General features: G+C 45.0%; 1 protein-coding gene across 1 annotated transcript in view; it reads right to left on the minus strand.

The window, feature by feature from the left end:
* The window catches only part of SOS1 (SOS Ras/Rac guanine nucleotide exchange factor 1), a 72,334-nt gene extending 50,592 nt beyond the window's left edge, over positions 1-21,742 (minus strand). The window contains exon 1 of the mRNA XM_075267533.1: positions 20,922-21,742. Coding sequence (XP_075123634.1) covers positions 20,922-21,008 — 87 coding nt within the window. The 5' untranslated portion in view covers positions 21,009-21,742. The remainder of the gene's footprint in view (positions 1-20,921) is intronic.
* Positions 21,743-24,025: the final 2,283 nt, after the last annotated feature.

Genomic DNA, 24,025 nt, shown 5'->3' on the forward strand with positions numbered 1-24,025 from the left:
CCGCTCCATGGACCCAGCGCCAACTACAGAGAACCAATTGTGGGTTGCAGTGCAGAATGCGTGGATCAATATCCCTCCAGAACTCTTCCAACACCTCGTAGGGTCTATGCCTCGTCATCTTGCTGCAGTTATCAAGGCTCACGGATGGGTGCCCCGCTATTAATGGCCCATCCAATACCTTACCATGACTTTTGGCCACTCAGTTTATAACAAAATGCAGAGGTATCAACACTTTCACTATTGTTAGGGCTTATTCCCATTTTCAGATCTATTTTCCATCCATTAAAAAAAAAAAAAGTCCATGAAAAAGAAAGGTAAACAGCCCATTTTTGGGGCCAACCCATTGGAAAGGCCACAAGACTGCAAAGATGCCATTTCCCGAGCTGCTCATATCAAGTTTCAACTAACCCCTGTTCATTTGTCCACTGAGCACAAAGTGATGACAATTATTAGAAAATATATATTTTACATTCTTAAAAAAAGAAAGGATTTTAAACCATATTGCAAACTTTACTCAACTACACTTAGTAATTCTGCAACAACCAAATCTGGCAGTAGAAGGTTCAAGATATTCCCAGTCAGAGCCCACTTTTATTTTCAATAATCTTAAGATTATATACAGTCCTATGAAAAAGTTTGGGCACCCCTATTAATCTTAATCATTTTTAGTTCTAAATATTTTGGTGTTTGCAACAGCCATTTCAGTTTGATATATCTAATAACTGATGGACACAGTAATATTTCAGGATTGAAATTAGGTTTATTGTACTAACAGAAAATGCGCAATATGCATTAAACCAAAATTTGACCGGTGCAAAAATATGGGCACCTCAACAGAAAAGTGACATTAATATTTAGTACATCCTCCTTTTGCAAAGATAACAGCCTCTAGTCGCTTCATGTAGCTTTTAATCAGTTCCTGGATCCTGGATGAAGGTATTTTGGACAAACAATTCAAGTTCAGTTAAGTTTGACTGTAAGAGAAATCATGTTTTTGCACTGCCTGTCTGTTCCGGGCGCATGAAGACATGAAGTACCCTTTTCATTTCATGGAAAGAACTTGACTATACATAGAAAGCTAAAATAAAACCCTGTGCAGTCACGTAAGGACAACGTCAAGAAGTGAGCAGAACGCATAATTACAGATAGCAAGCCAAGCATCCCAGTCACCTCGGCACTCCGTCTTAAAAGACAGACAGTTCAAGCATCTTCATGATATGGCCACACAATGAATTACCTGCTGGGCACTTGTCAATTCTTAGAAGCAATATCTGTCCCCTGCACTTACAATCCTTCAAAGAACGGCTTAGCTATATGACGAAAAACAGTAAAAATAACACAAAAATTAAAGTCTCGGAGCTGCGCGATAGGCTATGTTCACACCTAAAGGGATTTGATGTGGATTTTCCACACTAAAATTTCACCCCCCAAAATGTGAAAACTTCTGCACTGAAAAAAAGTCTGCGTCATGTATGTAAGATTAGGAAAATCTTACTGATTTATATGTTACAGTAAATCCATACATAATCGCAACGTGTACATGTAGTCTAAAGAAATATCTTCTTTCATTTCCTGGAAGCTACGGATAAAAAGCAATATGGCTGCTAGGTCATCACACAGCTTTTCCATGACTCCTGAACGGGTTGAGTCTAGAATGGAGTTGTTTTAAATGAGGTCTGTTGGGGATCCAGTAGGTGACAGCGCTTCACCTCTGGGATTGTTAATTCAGCCCGTCACAGTTAAAGGGGTTGTCCCATCACAAGGATCCTATCTATACTGCTTGTTAATGTGAATGTAAGACTTTTCCTAAATACACTGCTTCAGCAAAACTGCTTTGTTTGTCCACTATCTTACTTTATTCATTTTTTTTTTTACACATCCCTTGACTTATCTGGTCATAAGTCAAGTGATGTGTCAGCCTGCTCTCAGGGGGGAGGGAGGAGGGGTAAGTGCACGGGAGCGAGCCTGGAGGGAGGAAGGGGCCGCCAATACAGACCCGGCATCCGCTGTAATACAGAGGCAGATGCTGGGGACGGTTAGACGCCGGCTCAGATGTCTGCAACGTTGCTATGCTCCTGCCCTGCATGAAGCCAGCAGCGGAGGAGCGGAATAACAGCATCGCTCCTGCCACTGCTGGCTTCATGCAGGGCAGGAGCATAGCGATGTTGCAGGCATCTGTGCCAGCGTCTAACTGTCCCCGCCTCTCTATTACAGCGGATGCCAGGTCTATATTCACATATGCAAAGCCAGCGGCGAGATGCCATTGGCTCTGCGCGCACGCTCATAGATGGTGAGACCAGTCTAGCCTTCACAATGTGAATACAGACCCGGCATCCGTTGTAATAGAGAGAGGCGGATGCCGGGTCTGCATTCGCATTGTGAAGGCTAGACTGGTCTCACCATCTATGAGCGTGCACACAGGGCCAGCGGCATCTCACCGCTGGCTTTGCATATGTAACTCCGCCCACTGACAACGCAACAAAGCAGGAAGACAGAAGATTTTACAGCAATGAAGACTGGTGAGTATGTGACGTAGGAATACCCCTTTAACACACTCAGAACTGTTGCATTTTCGGCTGTTGGATTGTTAAAGTAGAAGCCATCCATGCCTTCTCCTATATGCAACACAATCCCGCCTGATTCGACATGGATACAACATGTAGTGCTATATACTAACTTATGTATAAAACACATGCCTCCAAATAACTGGCCTCACATATGTGAATGTTTGCACCACGCGACAGCTCTGTTCATAGCTTTCCCTGCTTGCGCTTACATAAAGATAGATATACACACATGTACAAGCAAGTGAAGCTATGGCCGCAGTGGTCACATCACACGAACATTTACATGTATAAAGCAGCTTACGCTATATTCACATTGGAGTCTCCGTTTGGAAAATTCGTTGTAGTGTGCGTCCAAAACCACCGGAAGAAAAAATTTTGCAAGTCCAACTTTTTCGTCTAGCAGTTTAAGTTGAACAACAGAGACACAATAGATTCCACTAGAATTACTGCAGCCTGTCCAGCTCTATACGTGAAAGCTATTGTAGTGGTCCGCCTATCCATTGTTCTAACCTCTGACGGACCAGAACAATAGATAGCGTTATACTTGGTCTTTTAATCCCCCTAAAATTTAAGGGATTTTCCAGGTCTATGTTAACAATTAATTCCTCAGGGATCAATAAAGTGTTATTCTGTTCTATTCTAATGACCATTAGTATCAGGTCAGTAAAGTCCTACACCTCCTTCCCATCACAGTCCAGAGGCCTGCTGCTCCAGCATCTTCTCAAAGTGAAACTGCTTGCCAGTTGAGACTTCGTGGATCGCTCCCGCTGATGGGCCTGAGCAGCCTCAGGAAGAGACTCTCATTCTACCACTAAAAATCTTTTATGTTCCAGCTCACGGAAAAAAGAAGCGAGCTGCCCTTTCTTCAGGCGGATTCCGCAGATGAATCAGCTGCGGCGTCCGCCTCGCGACAGCACCCTCCGGACTTGGTCCATTCATTTGGGCCTATTCCGGACCGGGAAACCGCGACTGTCGCATTTTGGTCCTATTCTGACGCAGCTTCCCGCATCAAAATCAGGACCAAAATATACAGTCCCGTGCCCCTTGTGAACCAGCCTAAAGATATATATATATTTCGTGGAATTGCTTTATCAATTTAGCAACTATTATCAATGCAGACAGCCAGCGCCTTAGCAGCTACAGAGAGAAGAAAAAAAAACAGGAATCTAGTTATTCTTTATTTATAGGAGAGCAACATATTACACCGCACTTAACAGAGAATATTTAATCATTCACATCAGCTGCTGCCCCAGTGGAGCAATATAATAATCTACATTTTCCAACCTTCTGAGGCACGGGAAGTGCAAACTCAGACAATTCTAGTTTTCAGAAGTGTAGCCCTTGGAAATAAAACATAAATCACACCAGACAAACCTCAACGGACTCCAGAGCTTAGACACCTAAAGACGGCGTGAGGTTTCTAGGTCCTGAAGATTACCGTCCAGATGTAGCAATATCAACACTATCCAAAATGTGGCTAAAGGCTGTAACACGGGAAGATGTCCTAGCCTGACCTTGAAATCAAATAAGTCAATTTACAGGACCGGCGAGATCTGATAGATTTCGGCCAGCATCTCGGACATGTTTGGGAGCCTGCACATTGGGACACTGATGGCATCTGTAACGGATATACCATCAATACTGTCCACAGTCACACATGCCTGGTTTTCCCCTGCACAGCACACAGACCTATTGATTTGTAGATGGTCATTCAGACTTCAGGTTTTCCTTTTATTTTATTATGAAAAAATTTCAATGAAAATTTTTGAAAAATATTGTTAAAAAAATGGTTGCAGTTATTTGCACAGACAAGGACCTTTGTGGGTCCCAAACGCAGATGCAAATGGTCAGAGATTTTATATCCACAAGATGTCCGTATCCTTACACCACTCAAATGGGAGTCAAACTTTTTTTTAAAAAAAATGTCAGCTTGTTTTTACAGGTTTTAATTTTTTTTTTTTTGGTCCATCGGTCTGAGGAATACATCTAAAATATTCTAGAATTGCTCGGAGGTGTGGGAAGAAGCCTGCTATATTACTCATCTCTTAAGGATCTGCCCGTGCAAAGTGCTTGAGGTTGTAGTGTAAACTGCAGCAGCTCTGCTATGTAATGAGTTCACGCAAAGTGGATGAAACACTAACATTTACAACTTATTTCATGCTAATGGATTTTATGAGGGTTGTATTGAATGCTCGAGTCTTTCTTACTAATGCTCTAAGATAACAGATTAATGTGACATGCTAAATGTACAGTAGATTTGCTCACGTCTTCTCATTGCCAGGATTCTGCAAAGCACAAGGCACAAGACTTCTCACTGCACATTATAAGAAATCAAAAATTCATCAGTGTACGATAGGAATTATGTGAACCCAGTTACTGCAGGGTTAAATTTCGCCCCCCCCCAAAAAAGAGAAACATCAATGATTTAGGCAATACCTAAAAGATAATAAACCTATAATCATCTCTGTAAGAAAAAATATTAGGGAAGTTAATGGACATTAAAGGCCCTTTAACAAATATTGGAAGAGCCATCAGGAGCAAATGTCGCTATGAGCAGTCATTCTACTAATATTTTGTGTGTTTGGATGTTTGTTCCTCAATCACACAAAAACAGCTGAATGGATTTGGATGAAATTAGGAATATAGATAGTTTGTAACCTCGATTAAAGCATAGGCTACTTTTATCCCGGTAAAGGACATGGCTTCACAACTGCTATGAATTTATGTTCACATACTATATTAAACTGCTCTTGCAGTTTCTCAGTATCTCAGCTTCTGAAAAAGGCAGGTCTGTTATCTCTCTATGTAAACACTCAGCTAACCCTCAGTCCATTCTGTACATGCATTTGCATATTATCTGATCTGCTTTAGGCAACATGCTGACACGCTGGATGGGTAAACACCTTTAATCCAAATTGGCAGTTTGCTACTTTTAAACATGCTGGGAAAAAGAAAATCTAATTTGTCGCAAAATTTTAAAATGACAGCTATGAAGGTAGTCAGCAGTTACAGAGTTCTCCTCAAGCGGAGCTGAGGGGGATCATCGACACCAACAACACACTCATTATATGACGTCCCAGCGAGCTGCTGAGATGCCAGAAAGTCACGAGCACAGCACAAGGAACGAGTTCAGCAGCAGGCCAGATTGACAGCTGCCAAAACTCTGGAGATGGCGGATCATCGACACCAACAACACGCTAATTATATGGCATCCTAGCGAGCTGCTGAGATGCCGGAACAATGACGGGCACAGTCCAAGGAACGAGTTTAGCAGCAGGCCAGCTTCACAGCAGCCGAATTATGAACGCCAACAACACGATCATTATATGGTATCCCAGCGAGCTACTGAGATGCTGGAATAATCATAGGCACGGCGTGATGAACAAGTTCAGCAGCAGGACAGCTTAAGAGCTGCTGAAACGCCGGAGCAGGCAAACCATCGACAGCAGAAATTTGCTGAATATAGGCGGATCATCGATGCCGACAACACGCAGATGAAGTCACGGGCAGAGGCTAGTTCCTGATAAATGGTTCATGTAAATAAATACAAAAAAATAATAATAATAACCAAACGTGTTATGGACAGTTGGACACTAGAACACCTCCAAAGATGATGTCTACATAACTTCCCGATGATCACACTTTACCAACCATACAGGGATCTACCTTTCAGAATAGTCCTGGTATAGGTGGCAGCTCGCCAAGGGCCAGAGAGGGCCAATGCGAAGCAAACGATCAGGTAAAGAAGGAGTGAGGAACTGGCTGAAAGTCTGCGACAGGCAGCAAGCACACAAGGTCATAACAGGCAAAAGGTGAAGGCAGGCAGCTCAGGTGCAAAGGTCAGAGACAAGGAGACTCAAATCTATGAGAGATCTGTAAGAAAGGTTGCTGCACATGATTTTTTTTTTATTCTAATTCGTATCACCATCCATTTATCTAGCTCTACCTTAGGGCCAAACATTCATAGGAACATTTCAAAGTCCTTTTTACGTCCCTTTACAAAATTTTCATGTTGCCTAAAAGATGTAAGATTATTGATAAGGTATTGGCAGCTCGTCTTAGAGGGCGATTCCATTCTTATAAATTCATAACATAGCCACAAAATCCAAAGGCCACAAGTGTCTGTTAGGGATGGGTCCCAGAAGTCAAAACTGCATCTATTTCCAAAGTGGGTTTTTTTTGAGCCTAGCCACGCCTGGTAATACAGAAGCTGGTTGCGGCATCAATGCAAAAGATAGTGAGGACGGAAAGTTGACCTCACGTGTGCGATGCTCTCTGTCCACTTTCACAGGGGTTACCCAAGCCAACACGATTGGATGTTTCAATGACTCCAGTAAATGCAAAGGAGTAAAGCACAGCCCCCTCTCCATTCATTCCCAGAGGGCAGACCCCCATTGATCATAAAATGATAGCATATCCTAGTGACATCTAACATGAAAACATCTCATTTAATTTTATTAAAGGGATATTACTATAACAGATGGTAAATGTTAGGCTGCTACTGGGTGATGTGAGAAAATTCAGTATCCCTCATAGAGTTCTGAAGAGATTCCAAGGTTAACACCTATCACCTACCCCATAGACAGTGTGGAATAACCCATTAAGTTAAAACAAGTCTCCATAGGTCAAGGCTGGGTTCCAACCATATTCATTTTTGTAAAAACAATGGGAGAATGTACTTGCCACTATACAAAGTCCTTATTAGCCTATTAATTCTGGTGCGATTTTCCACCAGTTCACACAATATTAGGATGGGCTCAATATGTGTTGGTCTTAATCTATTTCCCCCAAAGACCCAGATTTACTATTGTGGATACGAGACACTAGTGTAACATGGCACATCTTTGGCACAATGTGATGAATCTACACCACCACTGAAAATCTGGGCCAATGTGTTTTTCTTGCCATTTGGGCAGCCAAAAATGCCCAAATGTTACATGGTAGTCAAAAAGGAATTAGGAAACGCCATACAAACAGGGTCCCTTTTTCTAGTAGCATTTTGTTCTCTTCCTGGCACTGCTGGTTCAAAGGCATCCTCTTGGTATAGCTTTTTTTTTTTTTTTTTTTTTATGGCTAGTCTCATCTGGACGCAGAACTTTTCTCTTCGCATCTTTCAAGCAGAACAGGGAATAGAATCCCTGAACGGTGAGCAAGAGCAGATGTGCACCCAGTCTTACAGGAGAATTAGGTCTCCTGCAACCTTCAAGTTTTGTATTAATGCAAATAATACTGTAACAATGTATTACAATAGGTTATACTGTAACAATGTATTATTGTAGTTCGGTTGCCGCTGTAAATATAAAGTTGGGTGGTGGTCTGCCATCACAAGTAATGATTCCCGGATTTATACACTATAGTATTGCGTACATGTATATAACAAGGTGTGCCAGAGTACATGTATTCCGATCACATTGCCCGCAGTTCTCTGCAATTTTCACAAAACCTGGAAGCCCCCATGGGAGCACCGGTTAGTGCAATAGTATAATGTTTTCCTTCTGTTGCTGTGGTTGTAATAACTGAATCATTGTTCTGCTCTCATTTCTTGGCTTTCCTTTATCAATGGGCAGGGAGCCGAGCACACAGCACAGGCCCAAGCCCAGCCTTCCCTGCCAGTCGCTTTGTAGACTACATAACCATTTCACATAGACTGAGGTCCTTCTGCTGCCCGAGTGCTGTACCTAGAATGTAAATTTTGGAAATACAGTACCTGCACAATGTTAGCCTAAAGCTGGTCATACACCTTACAAAGTTGTCACCCAACAGCTATTCCTCCGGATTCCCTCATATGTTGTTGTGTGCGTTGCTGATGGACAAGGTTGCTGATGCTTTCACTTTAAAGTAAAAGTGCCGATTGTCTAGCAGCTTCTCTTCAATGGTGTCTGCACAATTTTTCTTGTTATAGTGCAGTAATAAAAAGCAATGGTTCTGGGGAACTGCAGCGCCGCTATTAATTGAATAGGAGCAGGCGCCACATACTACCCATCCACTGCACCAGCTTTTAGAACCTGGAAACTACTGGGACAGCTGATCTGCGCGGGGGCCAGCTATTTGACTGCCACAGATCACACAAAAAAAAAAGTTTAAGCGACTTTTTAAAGAGGACCTTTCATGGTTTGGGGCACAGGCAGTTCTATATACTGCAGGAAAGCCAAGAGTGCGCTGAATTCAGCACACTGTCATCTTTCCCAATCTGTGCCCCGGGTAAAGAGCTTCAGGTGCCAGTATCGTAGCTATTTACAGTCAGAAGGGCGTTCCTGACAGTCTGTCAGGAACGTCCTTCTGCCCAGCAGCGCCTATCGCACTGTACTGTGTGAACGGGGAGGAACGCCCCCTCCCTCTGCTCACAGTGCTCGTCCATAGACTAGTATTATCAGGAGGGGAGGGGGGCGTTCCTCCCCGCTCACACTGTACAGCGCGATAGGCGCTGCTGGGAAGAAGGACGTTCCTGACAGACTGTCAGGAACGCCCTTCTGACTGTAAATAGCTACGATACTGGCACCTGAAGCTCTTTACCTGGGGCACAGATTGGGAAAGACAACAGTGCGCTGAATTCAGCGCACTGTCAGCTTTCAGCAGTATATAGAACTGCCTGTGCCCCAAACTATGAAAGGTCCTCTTTAAGCTCCTCTTGCTACAGACTGGAGTAGATTTCAGTATCGTGGACTACCGTGAAAAATAATTGTCCCCAAAATAATAAATCCCCCCAATGTATGTTAGCAAGCTCTTTTCTAGATCTTTATGACTGTTGCCCACCATAATAACTACATCTATAATGAGTACAACCCACCAGGTCTACACACAGTTGTATACTACACAACAGTAACATGTCTAACATGCCGTCCTATAAGTTTGTGACAGAAGCATTTCCGGTACAGAACCTGAATGAAGAATCATGTGTTATAGCATTATTTACTTAGAAAATGTCAACATACTCCCCCATGCGAGGAAAATAGACAACTCTGAATAAAATGACAACCTTCTGTGGAACAGTAGATAAGGATGACCTTCTCAAGGAGCTTGCAATCTAGTAGAAACAGGCGGCAACTTAAGATTTTAAACATGACTCATGGAGGAGTAATTCTGTAGGAGTAAAGCGAGGGAAGCAAGGAGGCATACAGAAGTGTAGCTATCTAACACAATAGTATAGCAAAAGGACAATGCACGGATGCTTCAACTTAACATTATGTCCTAGTGACGCAATATTCCATTTCTCATATGGGGCCTATTCTGCACGCCAGGGAGACAAGTTCAATACTAACAATACTGTGCAGCCAGAGGTGAGATGGGGGCAATTTTAGTGTATTTACACAGAGTTTTTTGGTAGCGGATTTTGATGCGGAATCTGCCTGCCAAAAAGGCTCCGCTTGACTGCAATCGGAGCTGCACACTTCTCATTTCCACTAGCTAGTAGCGGAAAAAAGAAGTGATATGATCTATCTTGCCGTGGATTCTGTGGCCCGAGACTTCCATTCATTCGAGCCTAATCCGGAGCGGAATGCGGGTGCACTGCATCGGCATCCCGTCGCGGCTAACGGTGCGGTATGTTCACACGCGGAATCCATTTTCCGCTGTGTGAACATACCCTTAGAGGGAAATGCACCCAGATGACATCAGAGTGTGAACCAGGCCTGAGTAAACCGGACTGCCCCTTTAGTCTAAAGCCCCACATAGCGACCTGTAGCAAAAAAAAAAAAAAAAGTACCATATTTTTTTCCGCAACGTTTTTCACAAAAAGACTTTCTGCCCCTATTATACCTATACAGAAACAGCCAGGGTTTCTGTAGGAATAATTGACAAGCTTTTCCGCTGCAGATTTTTTTGCAATACGTGGATGGGAAATAGCTAGAAATGCATAATGTATAACGCAGAACTTATGCAACATGAGGCCCAAGTCTTAAAGGGGTTGTCCCATCACAAGGATCCTATCTATACTGCTTGATAATGTGAATGTAAGACTATTCCTAAATACACTGCTTCAGCAAAACTGCTTTGTTTGTCCACTATCTTACTTTATTCATTTCTCTGTTGACACATCCCTTGACTTATCTGGTCATAAGTCAAGTGATGTATCTGCTGCTCTCAGGGGGGAGGGAGGAGGGGCCAAGTGCACGGGAGCGGGGGGGGGGGGGGGAGTAGTTTAACCTTTGGGGGGAAGGGACCGACAATACAGACTGTGCCGGCGTCTACACTCCCTGGCTTCCGCCTCCCTATTACAGCGGATGCCGGGGAGTGTAGACGCCGGCACAGATGCCTGCAACATCACTATGCTCCTGCCCTGCATGAAGCCAGCAGCGGCAGGAGCGATGCTGCTATTCCGGGGGGGGGCTGCTGCTGGCTTCATACAGGGCAGAAGCATAGCGATGTTGCAGGCATCTGTGCCGGCGTCTACACTCCCCGGCATCCGCCTCTCTATTACAGCGGATACAGGGTCTGTATTCACATATGCATAGCCAGCAGCGACATGCTGCTGGCCCTGCGTGCACGCTCATAGTGAGACCAGTCTAGCCCTCACAATGCGAATACAGACCCGGCATCCTCTGTAATAGAGAGAGGCAGATGCTGGGTCTGTATTCGCATTGTGAAGGCTAGACTGGTCTCACCATCTATGAGCGTGCACGCAGGCTTTGCATATGTAACCCCGCCCACCAATGACGCAACAAAGCAGGAAGACAGAAGATTTTACAGCAACGAAGACTGGTGAGTATGCAACGTGGGAATACCCTTTTAATGACAGATGGAGACAGAGCCCCCCATTTGGTGTCGGTCTGCATTTACCCCTAGTAAAACACATAACAGAACATTCCGTGAGGTTTTTATTAAAGAGGACCTTTCATGGGTTTGGGCACATGCAGTGTTATATACCGCTGAATTCAGCGCACTGTCAGCTTTCCCGATCTGTGCCCTGGGTGAAGAGCTATCGGTCCTGGTACCGTAGTTCTTCACAGTCAGAAGGGCATTCCTGACAGTCAGTCAGGAACATCCTTCTCCACAGCAGCGCCTATAGCGCTGTACAGTGTGAGCAGGGAGGAACGCCCCCCTCCCCTCCTGATAATACTGAGCTGTGTGAGCAGAAGGAGGGGGCGTTCCTCCCCGCTCACACTGTACAGCACGATAGGCGCTGCTGTGCAGAAGGACGTACCTCACTGACTGTCAGGAATGCCCTTCTGACTGTAAAGAGCTACGGTACTGGGACCGATAGCGCTTCACCCGGGGCACAGATCGGGAAAGCCGACAGTGCGCTGAATTCAGCGCACTGTCGGCTTTCCAGCGGTATATAACACCGCATGTGCCCAAATCCTCTTTAAATTGTCTGATGGAAGAAAAAGTTGTACATGTGAGACATTCTGTTACAAAAGTAAAACAGATGTGACGAAAGAATAATAATAATAATAATAATAATAATAAAGCAAATATTAATAAAGAAAGTGTACGTCATGTTTTTTTTTTTACATTAGAGTCAATGGGAACGGACACAGACGGAGACAGAAGTGTCAAGCGCACTAAAGAAATAAAAATATTGAAGCAGCAAAGTTTGTGAAAACAAAAAACTGTGTCAGTCTCAAAACTTTTGGCCACAACTGTATATAAACATGTTATAGAACAAAACCCTCTGATATGCAGTACTTGCTTCAGTCACGCAGGCCACAGACTGACCAATGTGGTTTTCACTCCAGGGCGCAATAATAGCTTTTACATGTAGTATATACAGCTCATATACATACTCCAATAAAACTGAGAAAGCAGTATTTTTACTTTGTTAAAAAATACTCCGTGCCAACTCCGCTCAAGCTATCCTTGGGAAGTCTTCCAGCAGGAGTAGAAAAACATGGTTACTCCACACTTGTTTTGCAGAAAAAACTGCTGTGTGATACGTAGACCAAAAGCCAAAAGTTCTGCTGACGAGCTTCTGGACAAAGACATCATTTCTATGAATACTTCAAAAACTGAGTAATCCATGTGCAAAACCTTAGTGGAATAGAAGTCACCGCTCCAGATTCACTTGATCTTCCTGGACTTTCTAACAACAAAGCTTTCTGGAAAATGCCAGGTCATGTGCTGCTCAAGGAACAAAAAAATGTCCTTTATGTTATGAGTCAACAGATTGGCACCTTGCAGTAAAGAAATTAGATACGGGCCGGCAGCGCACTTGTTCTCACTGTGAATATCGCCTACCAGGTAATAAACGCAGAGATATCACAAGGAAAGATAACATAAGCCTGGGACTGTAGGCCAACGGCACATCTGGATTTCATAACATATAGGTTACTTCTCATCTAGCATATAGTCTGCCTTACACAATAAGGAATGGGTAACTAAGGAGCAAAATGAAGAAAAAAGCAAAGAAAAAAATCCTATAAGAAACAGCAACTGAATATCTAGGACAGTAAATATGTAACAAACTAGACATCTAACTCATTATATGATAATTGTATAATTAAAAATAATCAATACTTTTATTTAGACGCTGCAATAGCCAACCTTTTTACTGCTTTTCTCTCTGCATTTTTCCGGTGGAAATCTGGCGGAACCCTTTAAATCCTATGGGGTCCGCGGGTAACTGCTTTTAAAGCAGATTGGGTTTCCGTTTTCCGTATCCCTAAGCACACCCTAATAGAGATGAGCGAACAGTATTTGGAACAGCCGTTCCAAATAGCACGCTCCCATAGAATTGAGTGGAAGCGGCCGGCACGCACACTTTGCTGGCGGCCGGTCGCTTAACCCCCCCGTGTGCTACGTCCATTCATTTCTATGGGAGCATGCTATTCGGAACGGCTGTTCCGAATAGTGTTCACTCATCTCTACAACCTAAGGCTGCCTTCACACGGAGTAATGCCGGGCTTGTAAAAATTCTCTTTCACAGCCGTACACGCGAGCTCTGTGGAAGGCTCCCGAACACTTCCCATTCACTTCAATGGGAACGCTCGTAAAGCCGGCGTTTTGTATGTAAAGCACCATGGAATTAATGGTGCTATATAAATAAATAATATTTTTTTTTTTTGGTTGCGTGGGTGTGCCACTTTAAATTATAACAGAAAGCATGGCTCGCTAGTTATCGGATTTTCACCATTTATAAAAAAAATAAATATAAATATAAAAATGTAAGAAAACCAAAAACCAAAACACAGAATCTGTCCGTGTTTCTATGATTTGATACTTATGGGATCTGGGCATCTACTCAGCAAAGCAAAGGCAAAAATATCTGAAGTGGTATTGCAGTTTTACGCTAGGTCAAGAGGACCAGAACAACGGACAGGTGGACCGCTAACATAGTGGTTACATATGGAGATGGATGGACCCTATTGATTAAAATGGGGTCCATTGCTTTGAAACTGAAAGTTACACAAGTAGGACTTTTTTTTTTTCGGACACTGATGCAAATGTGAACATAGCCTCAAAGGAATTGTCTAGTGAATACTACCGGTAAGTACTTTTAAACCTGTTCTGTACGCCATTGTATCCTGGTTTAAAAGAAATTTTGCAGGACAATTCCTTTAATTAAATCTATACCACTGAACACCATTTAGATTACTGTACCTAAATACATCCCAAATTTACCAGTTTATCTGAGACAGAGCTTGACATTCGCTGCATATCCAGCATCAGGTATCACAACCAAGAGCTATTTAATGCATACACACAGCTTTAGGCTATAAGAAACATTTTTGACACTTAAAAGTGACACCTCAGCTCTCCTGACATGTTTATAGACGTGTCTGTGTGAAGAAATATTTGCATTTGCCATAAGATAAATATTCTGGAGCACCTGCATTATGCCGTTCCTCTGTTAGTCCTCATGGAAATGTATGCAGAAATTGCCAGCTGAGTATTACCATCCCCTTTGACAATGGTACATATGTCAGTGTCATAGACAGGACTCTTCATTACACAATGGAGCTCTGAGATCTTCCCTATAAAGCTAAGGCCCCATGCACACCACCGCATTGTGTCTACTTGGGGGCTGCAAATCTCATGAATGTCCTATTCCTGTCTGTTTTGTGGTCATTCACTTGAGTGTATGGGTTCTTGAAAAGAAAGGGTTCTTTCTTTTTTTTTTTTGAAGGACCCATACCTGCATGAGGCCTTGTGGTTTTTCTACCATGGAATAGGGGATATAAAATCTGCAGTGCTTTAGAGTAGTAACAAAGTGGACGAGCCAAATATCATCTACACACTGCAATCTGGAGTATATGGCCATATTCACACCTAGGAATCTAGATAAAAAAATCCAGTACATTAACCAGTCAGTCCAGGGACCCGGACTCCCACCTAATCATTGCTCAACTGTCTTGGCCTGGATATAGTATAGACAGTAGAGCAGCGGTAAGGCCGGGACTCCTGGCATCACAGATCACTATAATGTGTGGTCACTGTGTGGAACTGATTTTCAATTTCGAATATCTCCGTGTGAAACTGACTGCGACTACAGATTTCATCATACATAATATAATTTTATTTATATAATACCAATATATTCCGCACCACTTAATAAATTATTAACTATTCTTATGCAATAACATAGAAAACTGACAAATCAAAGTACTGTATATCCTCGAGTATAAGGAGAGTTTTTCAGCACAGTATTTGTGCTGAAAAAGCCCCCTCAGCTTATACTCGAGTCAAGCAAAAAAAAAAAAAATTCTTTTTTTTTTTTTTTAAATTAATTTTATATATATATATATAAATATATATATATATATATTTTTTTTTTTTTTGGGTGGGGTCTATGACCAGTCGTAATAGTAATGTATAGAATCTCCAATAAAATAGTGACAAAAATAAATAAATAAATTAGTTCTAAATCCCTCCTTTCCCTAGAATACATATAAAAGTAGAAAATGAATGTGAAACACATACACATTAGGTATCCATGTGTCTGACAGTGCCCAGTCTACTGAATATGGGGGATCTGCAGTGCTCCTGTTCCGTCGGGAAGGGGTTAATAGGAGCACTGCAGAGACCCTATATTCAGCCAGGCTGAATTCCAAGTAGGGGAAGAAAACAGTCCTCAAGCTCAGGGAAGGGGCAGACAGACAACCAAAATACCCCCTCCCTTCCCCAGCACCCAGCATCTACTGCACCCAAAAACTCCGACCATTTTAATTTTTGAAATTTTCCAGTAGCCGCTGCATCCCCCCCCTCCTCGGCTTATACTCGAGTATATATGGTAATAGCACTAAGAATGAAACATATAAAATGCCAATATTTGGTGCGGTTTTTGCCACACCAAAAATTCTTCAGTGTATCAGTACTGCATGGATACAACCAAATTGAGCACTGCATTGTAAACCCAATGGTTCAATGCAGTAATAAAGCAAACTATGTTTATTCTACAGGGCAATATGGTCCCATATACACTTTGGACCATGTTGAAGTGTGCTGTGTGCAAAAAAAAAATAATAAAAAGGCAATGAAAAACTCAGAATACTGATCAATTTGATGAGTCTCATAATCCTCAAAAAAAAAAAAATATAATTATTACTAAAATCTCACATCAGGAATCGACATTTATGTGACAAGGCATTTTACTGGGGATATAAATACACTTTAAAATACTACTACTCAGCAAAATAGCTGCCAAGATGAAAACCTCGGCCACCTGTAAGCACTTTTCTAAATTTGCTTCAATTCATAGCCAAAAATATTACTAATCATAACCTATGCTGCAGCTCCTCTCCATTTCAGTTTGGCGCTGTCTCCAGAACACATCCCAGGCACCCCGGTGTAGGTAATTCTGTATAAATCACATTATATCTTACAGTCTGCACCCGAGAACTGCAAATCCCTTATTGCATGAACTCACCACTGCATCACTTGTCTACTATAGTGGCAAGTAAAGACACAAGTCACAAAAAAAGAGCTATAGTCGCTCATGACCAGGATGAAGGAGCCGCAGAACCTGCAGTACAAAGCTTACAAGTGTATAGCCTATATACAAACCAGCTGATATCAGTCACACAGTATATGGAAACGTTTCTGAGACTGGGGTCACACCAGAACTTGTATTATGTTCAGGGATTCCGTTCCCCTCACCACAAGAAAAATGCAGAGAGAAAAGCGCCCCTTCACACAGCGTAAGCGCTCGGCTCATTCCAAGCCATACACGCGAGCGCTTCTAAACATTTCCCATTCACTTCAATGGGAGCGCGCTTAAAGCTGGCTTTACGATCGCTCCCATTGAAGTGAATGGGAAGTGTTTAGAAGCGCTCGCGTGTACGGCTCGGAATGAGCCGAGCGCTTACGCCGACTGAAAGGGGCTCTAAATATGGGCTAAGTGCCCTATTACTGGGGGCCACACATGGCCATTGTAAATAGAGCTCTGGTGTGTGCGCTCGGGAAGATGTAGCTCAAGAACAACATTCTTCCACAGAATAGGTGATAAAGGAATGATGGCGTGGGGTTTGACCACTGGGACCATCACCAACTCAAGAATGGAGGTCCCGGGTACCCTTATGAGAATGGAGCAGTAGTGGGCACTTCTATGAGCGCTGTACTTGGCTATCTCCATCAGTGAATGGAATAGTGGCCACACATGCGTCTCCATTCACATAACAAAACCCCAGCTCTTCAGATGGGTGAGGATCTCTGCATTCTGACCCCATCGATCCTGTAGATTGATTATAAATGTTAAAGGGGTATTCCCACGTCGCATACTCACCAGTCTTCGTTGTTGCAAAATCTTCTGTATTCTGCGAATACAAACCCGACATCCGCCTCTCTCTATTACAGCGGGTGCCGGGTCTGTATTCACATTGTGAAGGCTAGACTGGTCTATGAGCGTGCACGCAGGGCCAGCGGCATCTCGACGCTTGGCTTTGCATATGTGAATACAGACCCGGCATCCGCTGTAATAGAGAGGCGGATGCCGGGGAGTGTAGACGCCGGCACAGATGCACAGACGCCAGCAACATTGCTATGCTTCTGCCCTGCATGAAGCCAGCAGCGGCAGAAGTGTTGCTGTTATTCCGCTCCTGCCGCTGCTGGCTTCATGCAGGGCAGAAGCATAGCGATGTTGCTGGCATCTGTGCTGGCGTCTAACCGTCCCCGACATCCGCCTCTCTATTACAGCCGATGCCAGGTCTGTATTGGCGGCCCCTTCCCCCCAAAGGGTAAACTACCCCCCCCCCCAGGCTCGCTCCCTGCACTTAGCCCCTCCTCCCTCCCCCCCTCAGAGCAGCAGATACATCACTTGACTTATGACCAGATAAGTCAAGGGATGTGTCCCAAAAAAATGAATAAAGTAAGTTAGTGGACAAACAAAGCAGTTTTGCTGAAGCAATGTATGTAGGAAAAGTCTTACATTCACATTAACAAACAGTATAGATAGGATCCTTGTGATGGGACAACCCCTTTAAATGATTAAGAGATTAATGTGAAAGGATTACATGGGATTACATCAGTCCACAAAGCAACCAGCAGTCTGCATTGTGCCTAAAAGGCTTCACAAAAAGAAGTAAACAGAGAGGGAAGGAACAATGATTGATGTGATTTTCCTTAAGAGTCCTATGTGCATTACAGGGATTTTCCCAGTCTTTTATCACGTCTCATAGACATATCGCTGAAAAATGATCTGTGACTATTTGCACATGCTAAAAACAAAAATTAATATCTTCATAGAGTGGACATGAATAGATGTAACAGAGGAAAATTACGTTTTATAACATTCTGGTCACATCTGTGTTGCTTCTATTGACAACTAAATCCACAAGACTGTGATGGATCAGTCACACCCGATGGACCCTACTGACATGTAATAGGGCGCCATCAGGTTCTATCATGGGGTCTCATGGTGTTCTCCTGCTGCCGCTCCGGCTTCTGGCTCTGACATCACAAACTCCACTCTACTCTGTCTGCAGCTCCAGAGAGTAGAGCGGCGTCAGTCACATGAATGCACTAGGAAAATATTATACACCCAATAACACAGCGGATAACGTTATTGGGGTTAGTGCTGCAAAACAATAGTCACATTTGGCCAAAATAAGAACGGATTCAACACATTTCATTTTTAATGAACATAAAAGACCATTAGGGCTTTCATATTTTGGAGCGGTCTGCGACAGATGGAGATGGGTGCTGTCAATGGTGTGCAATTGATCTGGCCCTGGAGAAAGATCATGGAACTGGGATGACTTCCTAGTGAGCAGGATCTTTCCAAGACGGCATAGCGACAACAGCAATTACGGCAGAGGCACAAACTATATCAGTAGGATGGCACGTCATATAATAATACCTGGATAATAAGCAGCTACGCTCACCTTATAGTCAGAAGCAGCCAAACCCACCAGTCTTGGTCAAGCCTAGCTGGAAACATGTGACAGATGTCGACCAACAAATTTGCCCCTCTGCCCCCAAAAAATAAGTTATGTCAAAGCCTTAATGGACATTACATAGGGCATATATTTTCAACCCAATTACCATGGAGGAACCCTATACAATGTAACCACTCCATTCCCACCTATAGAAGCATTCTAGAATTCTTGCCCAGCTCTATATTTTGAGATGTGATGACCGATATACCTTGTGACGACAACAATGTGCCATCTTTAATGTGACAGGTCATGATACGAAGAACTACAGATCAGGATCCAAGGAAGCCCTGAACCACACAGTCAGATACAGTCACTGTCTTGATGCAATTCCTGTTTTTTACATGATCTGAAAAGTTGCATTTAGAAGGGTATCCTATCCATAAGACAAGGATTAAGTATCTGAACACTGGGGTTCCCTAAATTCACTATGGGTATGCAGTGGTGAGGCGCATGGGAGACCACCATTCACTTCTATGGGACTGATAGAAAAAGCTGAGTACACCGCTCTATCGTTCCATAGATGCAAACAGAGTGGCGGTCACACATGAGCACCACCAACCCTGTTTGCATGATCATTGGGGCCCTAGTGGTCAGATATCCAAACAACTATAACCTCTACTGTGGGTTTTTTTTTAATGTAGATTGTGAGCCCCATATAGGGATCACAATGTACTTTTTTTTTTCTTTCATTTAAGTATGTCTTTGTAGAATGGGAGGAAATCTACGCAAACATGGGGAGAACCTACAAACTCCTTGCGGATGTTGCTCCTGGCGGGATTCGAACCCAGGATCCCAGCACTGCAGTGCTAACCACTGAGCCACAGTGTTGCCCACTCTACTGTGGGTTATTGTAGGAAAATACCTTGAAAGTTTAGACTACATTCATACAGTGTTCAGCAGTGTCTGTTGCAAAGTTGAGAGGATTTTCTGCCAGATCATACTTTACAGACATACAGGGGCATCTTTCGCCCACAGCTTCCCAATAAAAAAAAAAGTATAGAATAGCGCAGTAGACTGGGCCCTTGTTGGCTAATGGGGGCTTCTGGATATATTTAAGATAAGCCCCTACACATTTTCCAGCACATACAGTAAATATATACTGCAGATGTAATGTAGTGTTACATTATAATCATAATGCCACAGCCAGAATAACAGATATGAACAGAATAGCGTCATTACACAAACTGGATTTGCTACTAGAAATTTCACACTAAAAGGGGTACTGCTCCCAGAGGACAAGCTACCCCCATACACGCCACTACCACGCGGTCCATGTGTTTTCCACATGAGTCATGCAGAGAGGAAAGTAGTTTATGAAGTACTTACCGCTCCACAAGACTCGTGCGGACACTACGCGGAAAACACACGGACCTCATGGGGTCCGTGTGCTTTCATATGCTCACTGCATGTCAATGCGTTCGCTATTCCGTTTGGTGGGGTCCCCATGCAGACTCACCGAACACAGATGTGAACCAGGCCTGAGACTCTGCACCTATCACTTAAAGTGAAACAAAGCCTGTGCACAGCAGCAGCTTCCAGCAACTGCAACAGTGTAACGGTGCGGGGTCCGGATTATGGAACCCCACTGATCAGATACTGATAGCCTATCCTGTGAATTGGTCATCTGTATTAAAAACGCTGTTGGGGCCCAGGAAACCCCTTTACGGGACAACCCTAATAGATCAGACAGGTTTAGATTATAAAACTGTTCATTTTAACCATCAAAAAAACGGAAGCACATAATAAGGACTGCTTGCCCACTGCGACAAATCAGATGACTTCTGTCACTTTCTAGCCTGCTTTAAAAAAATGAAAGCTGTGACCTGATTGGCCGGTATAAGCAGCAGCTCTTATGGGATGTGGATATGATGAGGGCTAGGTTCACAGCTGTGTACAATGACAGATGCGTCACATGACAGACTGCGGCAGCGTCACTATAAGGCGGTCACTAGGTTTCCATCAAGGGCGGCCAGAACACAGATGTGAACACAGTCCTATATGTGTAAAGCTCATACTGACAGAATATAGAGGATCCGGGTTGTCTCACCTTCTTGAGGGAGGAGACCAGCAGATTCCTCCACTTGGGGGCATTCTCTTCACTAAAGAAGTCGTACTGCAGCTGGGGCGCCTGCATGACTGTGCTGTGCGGGGCCACAACCCTGGAGCACACAGGCACCTGCAGTTAGGGAGGAGGCTTGGTCCACAGGAGCTGTCACACGTCCCCAAATAGAAGATCCCTTTAAGAGGAGGCAGCAGCGGCCAGTATTAAGGCAGAAGATCGTCCATACGGGGGGCGCCCCTTAATAGGGGCAGCATATGGAGGGAGCAGGGAGACGCAGCACCCCCGTGCGGGGAGAAGGGCACCGCTGGGAGCTGGCCTGCACATATATGACAGCTGTGTGTATACATGCAGCCAGTGCTGGGGCCGAGGAGATCAGTCACCCCACAATCGCGCTGGCTGTCCGGGGAGACAGGAGGCCTCGGCTGCGGATCCTGCCCTCCTGGGGCGCCGTGACAGCGCGAATGACAACCCAATCAGCCGCAGCTCATCTCCGCTAAGGTGCATGGACAGCGTGAGGGCAGAGATCGGGCGTCACAGGGGAGACCCCAGTCCCCCTGCTGTGTGATCGGAGACACCCCGGCTCCCCTCCCTTCTGTCTGCCCCGTCCGCCGCCCAGGCCGCCTTCCCTTGTCCGCCAGACAGCAGCCCCGGGTGCCGGTGGTGTCGCCGGAAGTCAGCCGCTGTGTCACTCACGGCTTGTTATTATTATTGTTGTTGTTTATTTTCCCCCTGCGTTCTCTCCCGACAGTTGCACTCAGCGGCCGTTGGAAGAGGCTCGCACCGCGCCTGCGCGCTGCTGGGAGGACAGAAGGGCTGCCTGCCACCATCACGTGATTAGCGTGTCTAGCCACGCCTCCGTTCCCTGCCCGAGCAAAGCGTAGGCTTTTTTTTTCACCCAACTTTATTAATATTGTAACATCACAGACAAACTTGCAAGTATCATGTATCTAATCCATTTTTATTGTGGCCCATACAGAGGAAATCCTTGAAAAATCAAATACACCAAAATATCACCACAGTATAAAATATTCACTGAACTAAGGCCCGGTTCACATACCTCCCAACTTTTGAACAACAGAAAGAGGAACAAAATGTGCGGCTTTCATAGCGCGCAGCGGCAAATGTAGCTGTGCCCACTTTTATGCTGAATCCGCCCATTCTCATTCATTTTTCATGTCCCCTGACACAGTATAATCTTCCTACAGTCACCCGCACATTATATGTCCATACCTCCCAACCGTCCCGATTTCCGCAGAACATTGACGATTTGGGTGACATGTCCCGTGGTCCCGGTTGGAGGGAGGTATGTCCCGAATTCAACTTAGATCTGTGTCCAGAGGATGCAGATCTGAGTTGAACACGTACGCGGCTAAAGCAAGGAGCTGACACAGTTCAGCTCCTTGCTTCGTCGCTGCCGCCGCCTACTGGCTGTGTAGACGCCATGTGATGACATCACATCGCGTCTACAACAGTGTCAGCGAGAGAGAGAGAGAGGCACGCAGAGAGCGGCGAGGGAGCGACGGAGAAGGTAAGTGTAATGTGTACACTAAGGTGGAACGTGAAACTGGGGGCAGATGAAGGAGAGGACGGCATTACACTGGGGGCAGAGATGTGGGGACATGAATCTGGGGGCAGAGATGTGGGGACATGAATCTGGGGGCAGAGATGTGGGGACATGAATCTGGGGGCAGAGATGTGGAGACATGAATTTGGGGGCAGAGATGTGGAGACATGAATTTGGGGGCAGAGATGGAGGGGACATGAATCTGGGGGCAGAGATGTGGGGACATGAATCTGGGGCAGAGATGTGGAGACATGAATTTGGGGGCAGAGATGGAGGGGACATGAATCTGGTGGCAGAGATGGGGGGACATGAATCTGGGGGCAGAGATGGAGAGGACATGAATCTGGGGGCAGAGATGGAGGAACATGAATATGGGGGCAGAGATGGAGGGGACATGAATCTGGGGGCAGAGATGGAGGGGACATGAATCAAGGGGCAGAGATGGAGGGGACATGAATCTGGGGGCAGAGATGGAGGGGACATGAATCTGGTGGCAGAGATGGGGGGACATGAATCTGGGGGCAGAGATGGAGAGGACATGAATCTGGGGGCAGAGATGGAGGAACATGAATCTGGGGGCAGAGATGGAGGGGACATGAATCTGGGGGCAGAGATGGAGGGGACATGAATCAAGGGGCAGAGATGGAGGGGACATGAATCTGGGGGCAGAGATGGAGGGGACATGAATCTGGGGCAGAGATGTGGGGACATGAATCTGGGGGCAGAGATGGAGGGACATGAAACTGGGGGCAGAGATGGAGGGGACATGAATTTGGGGGCAGAGATGGAGGGGACATGAATCTGGGGGAAGAGGTGGGGGGACATGAATCTGGGGGCAGAGATGGAGGGGACATGATTCTGGGGGCAGAGATAGAGGGGACATGATTCTGGGGGCAGAGATAGAGGGGACATGAATCTGGGGGCAGAGATGGAGGGGACATGAATCAAGGGGCAGAGGTGGGGGGACATGAATCTGGGGGCAGAGATGGAGGGGACATGATTCTGGGGGCAGAGATAGAGGGGACATGATTCTGGGGGCAGAGATAGAGGGGACATGAATCTGGGGGCAGAGATGGAGGGGACATGAATCAAGGGGCAGAGGTGGGGGGACATGAATCTGGGGGCAGAGATGGAGGGGACATGATTCTGGGGGCAGAGATAGAGGGGACATGATTCTGGGGGCAGAGATAGAGGGGACAAGAAACTGGAGGCAGAGATGGGACAGGAAACTGAGGGCAGAGATGGGGGACATGAATCTGGGGACAGAGATGGAGGGACATGAAACTGGGGGCAGAGATGGGGGACAAGAATCTGGGGGCAGAGATGGGGGACATGAATCTGGGGACAGAGATGGAGGGACATGAAACTGGGGGCAGAGATGGGGGACATGAATCTGGGGACAGAGATGGAGGGACATGAAACTGGGGGAAGAGATGGGGGACATGAATCTGGGGGCAGAGATGGAGGGGACATCAAACTGGGGGCAGAGATGGAGGGGGGACATATAATTTACGGGTGACTGTAG

Source organism: Leptodactylus fuscus, chromosome 3 (assembly GCF_031893055.1).
Source record: "Leptodactylus fuscus isolate aLepFus1 chromosome 3, aLepFus1.hap2, whole genome shotgun sequence".
Lineage (NCBI taxonomy): Eukaryota > Metazoa > Chordata > Amphibia > Anura > Leptodactylidae > Leptodactylus > Leptodactylus fuscus.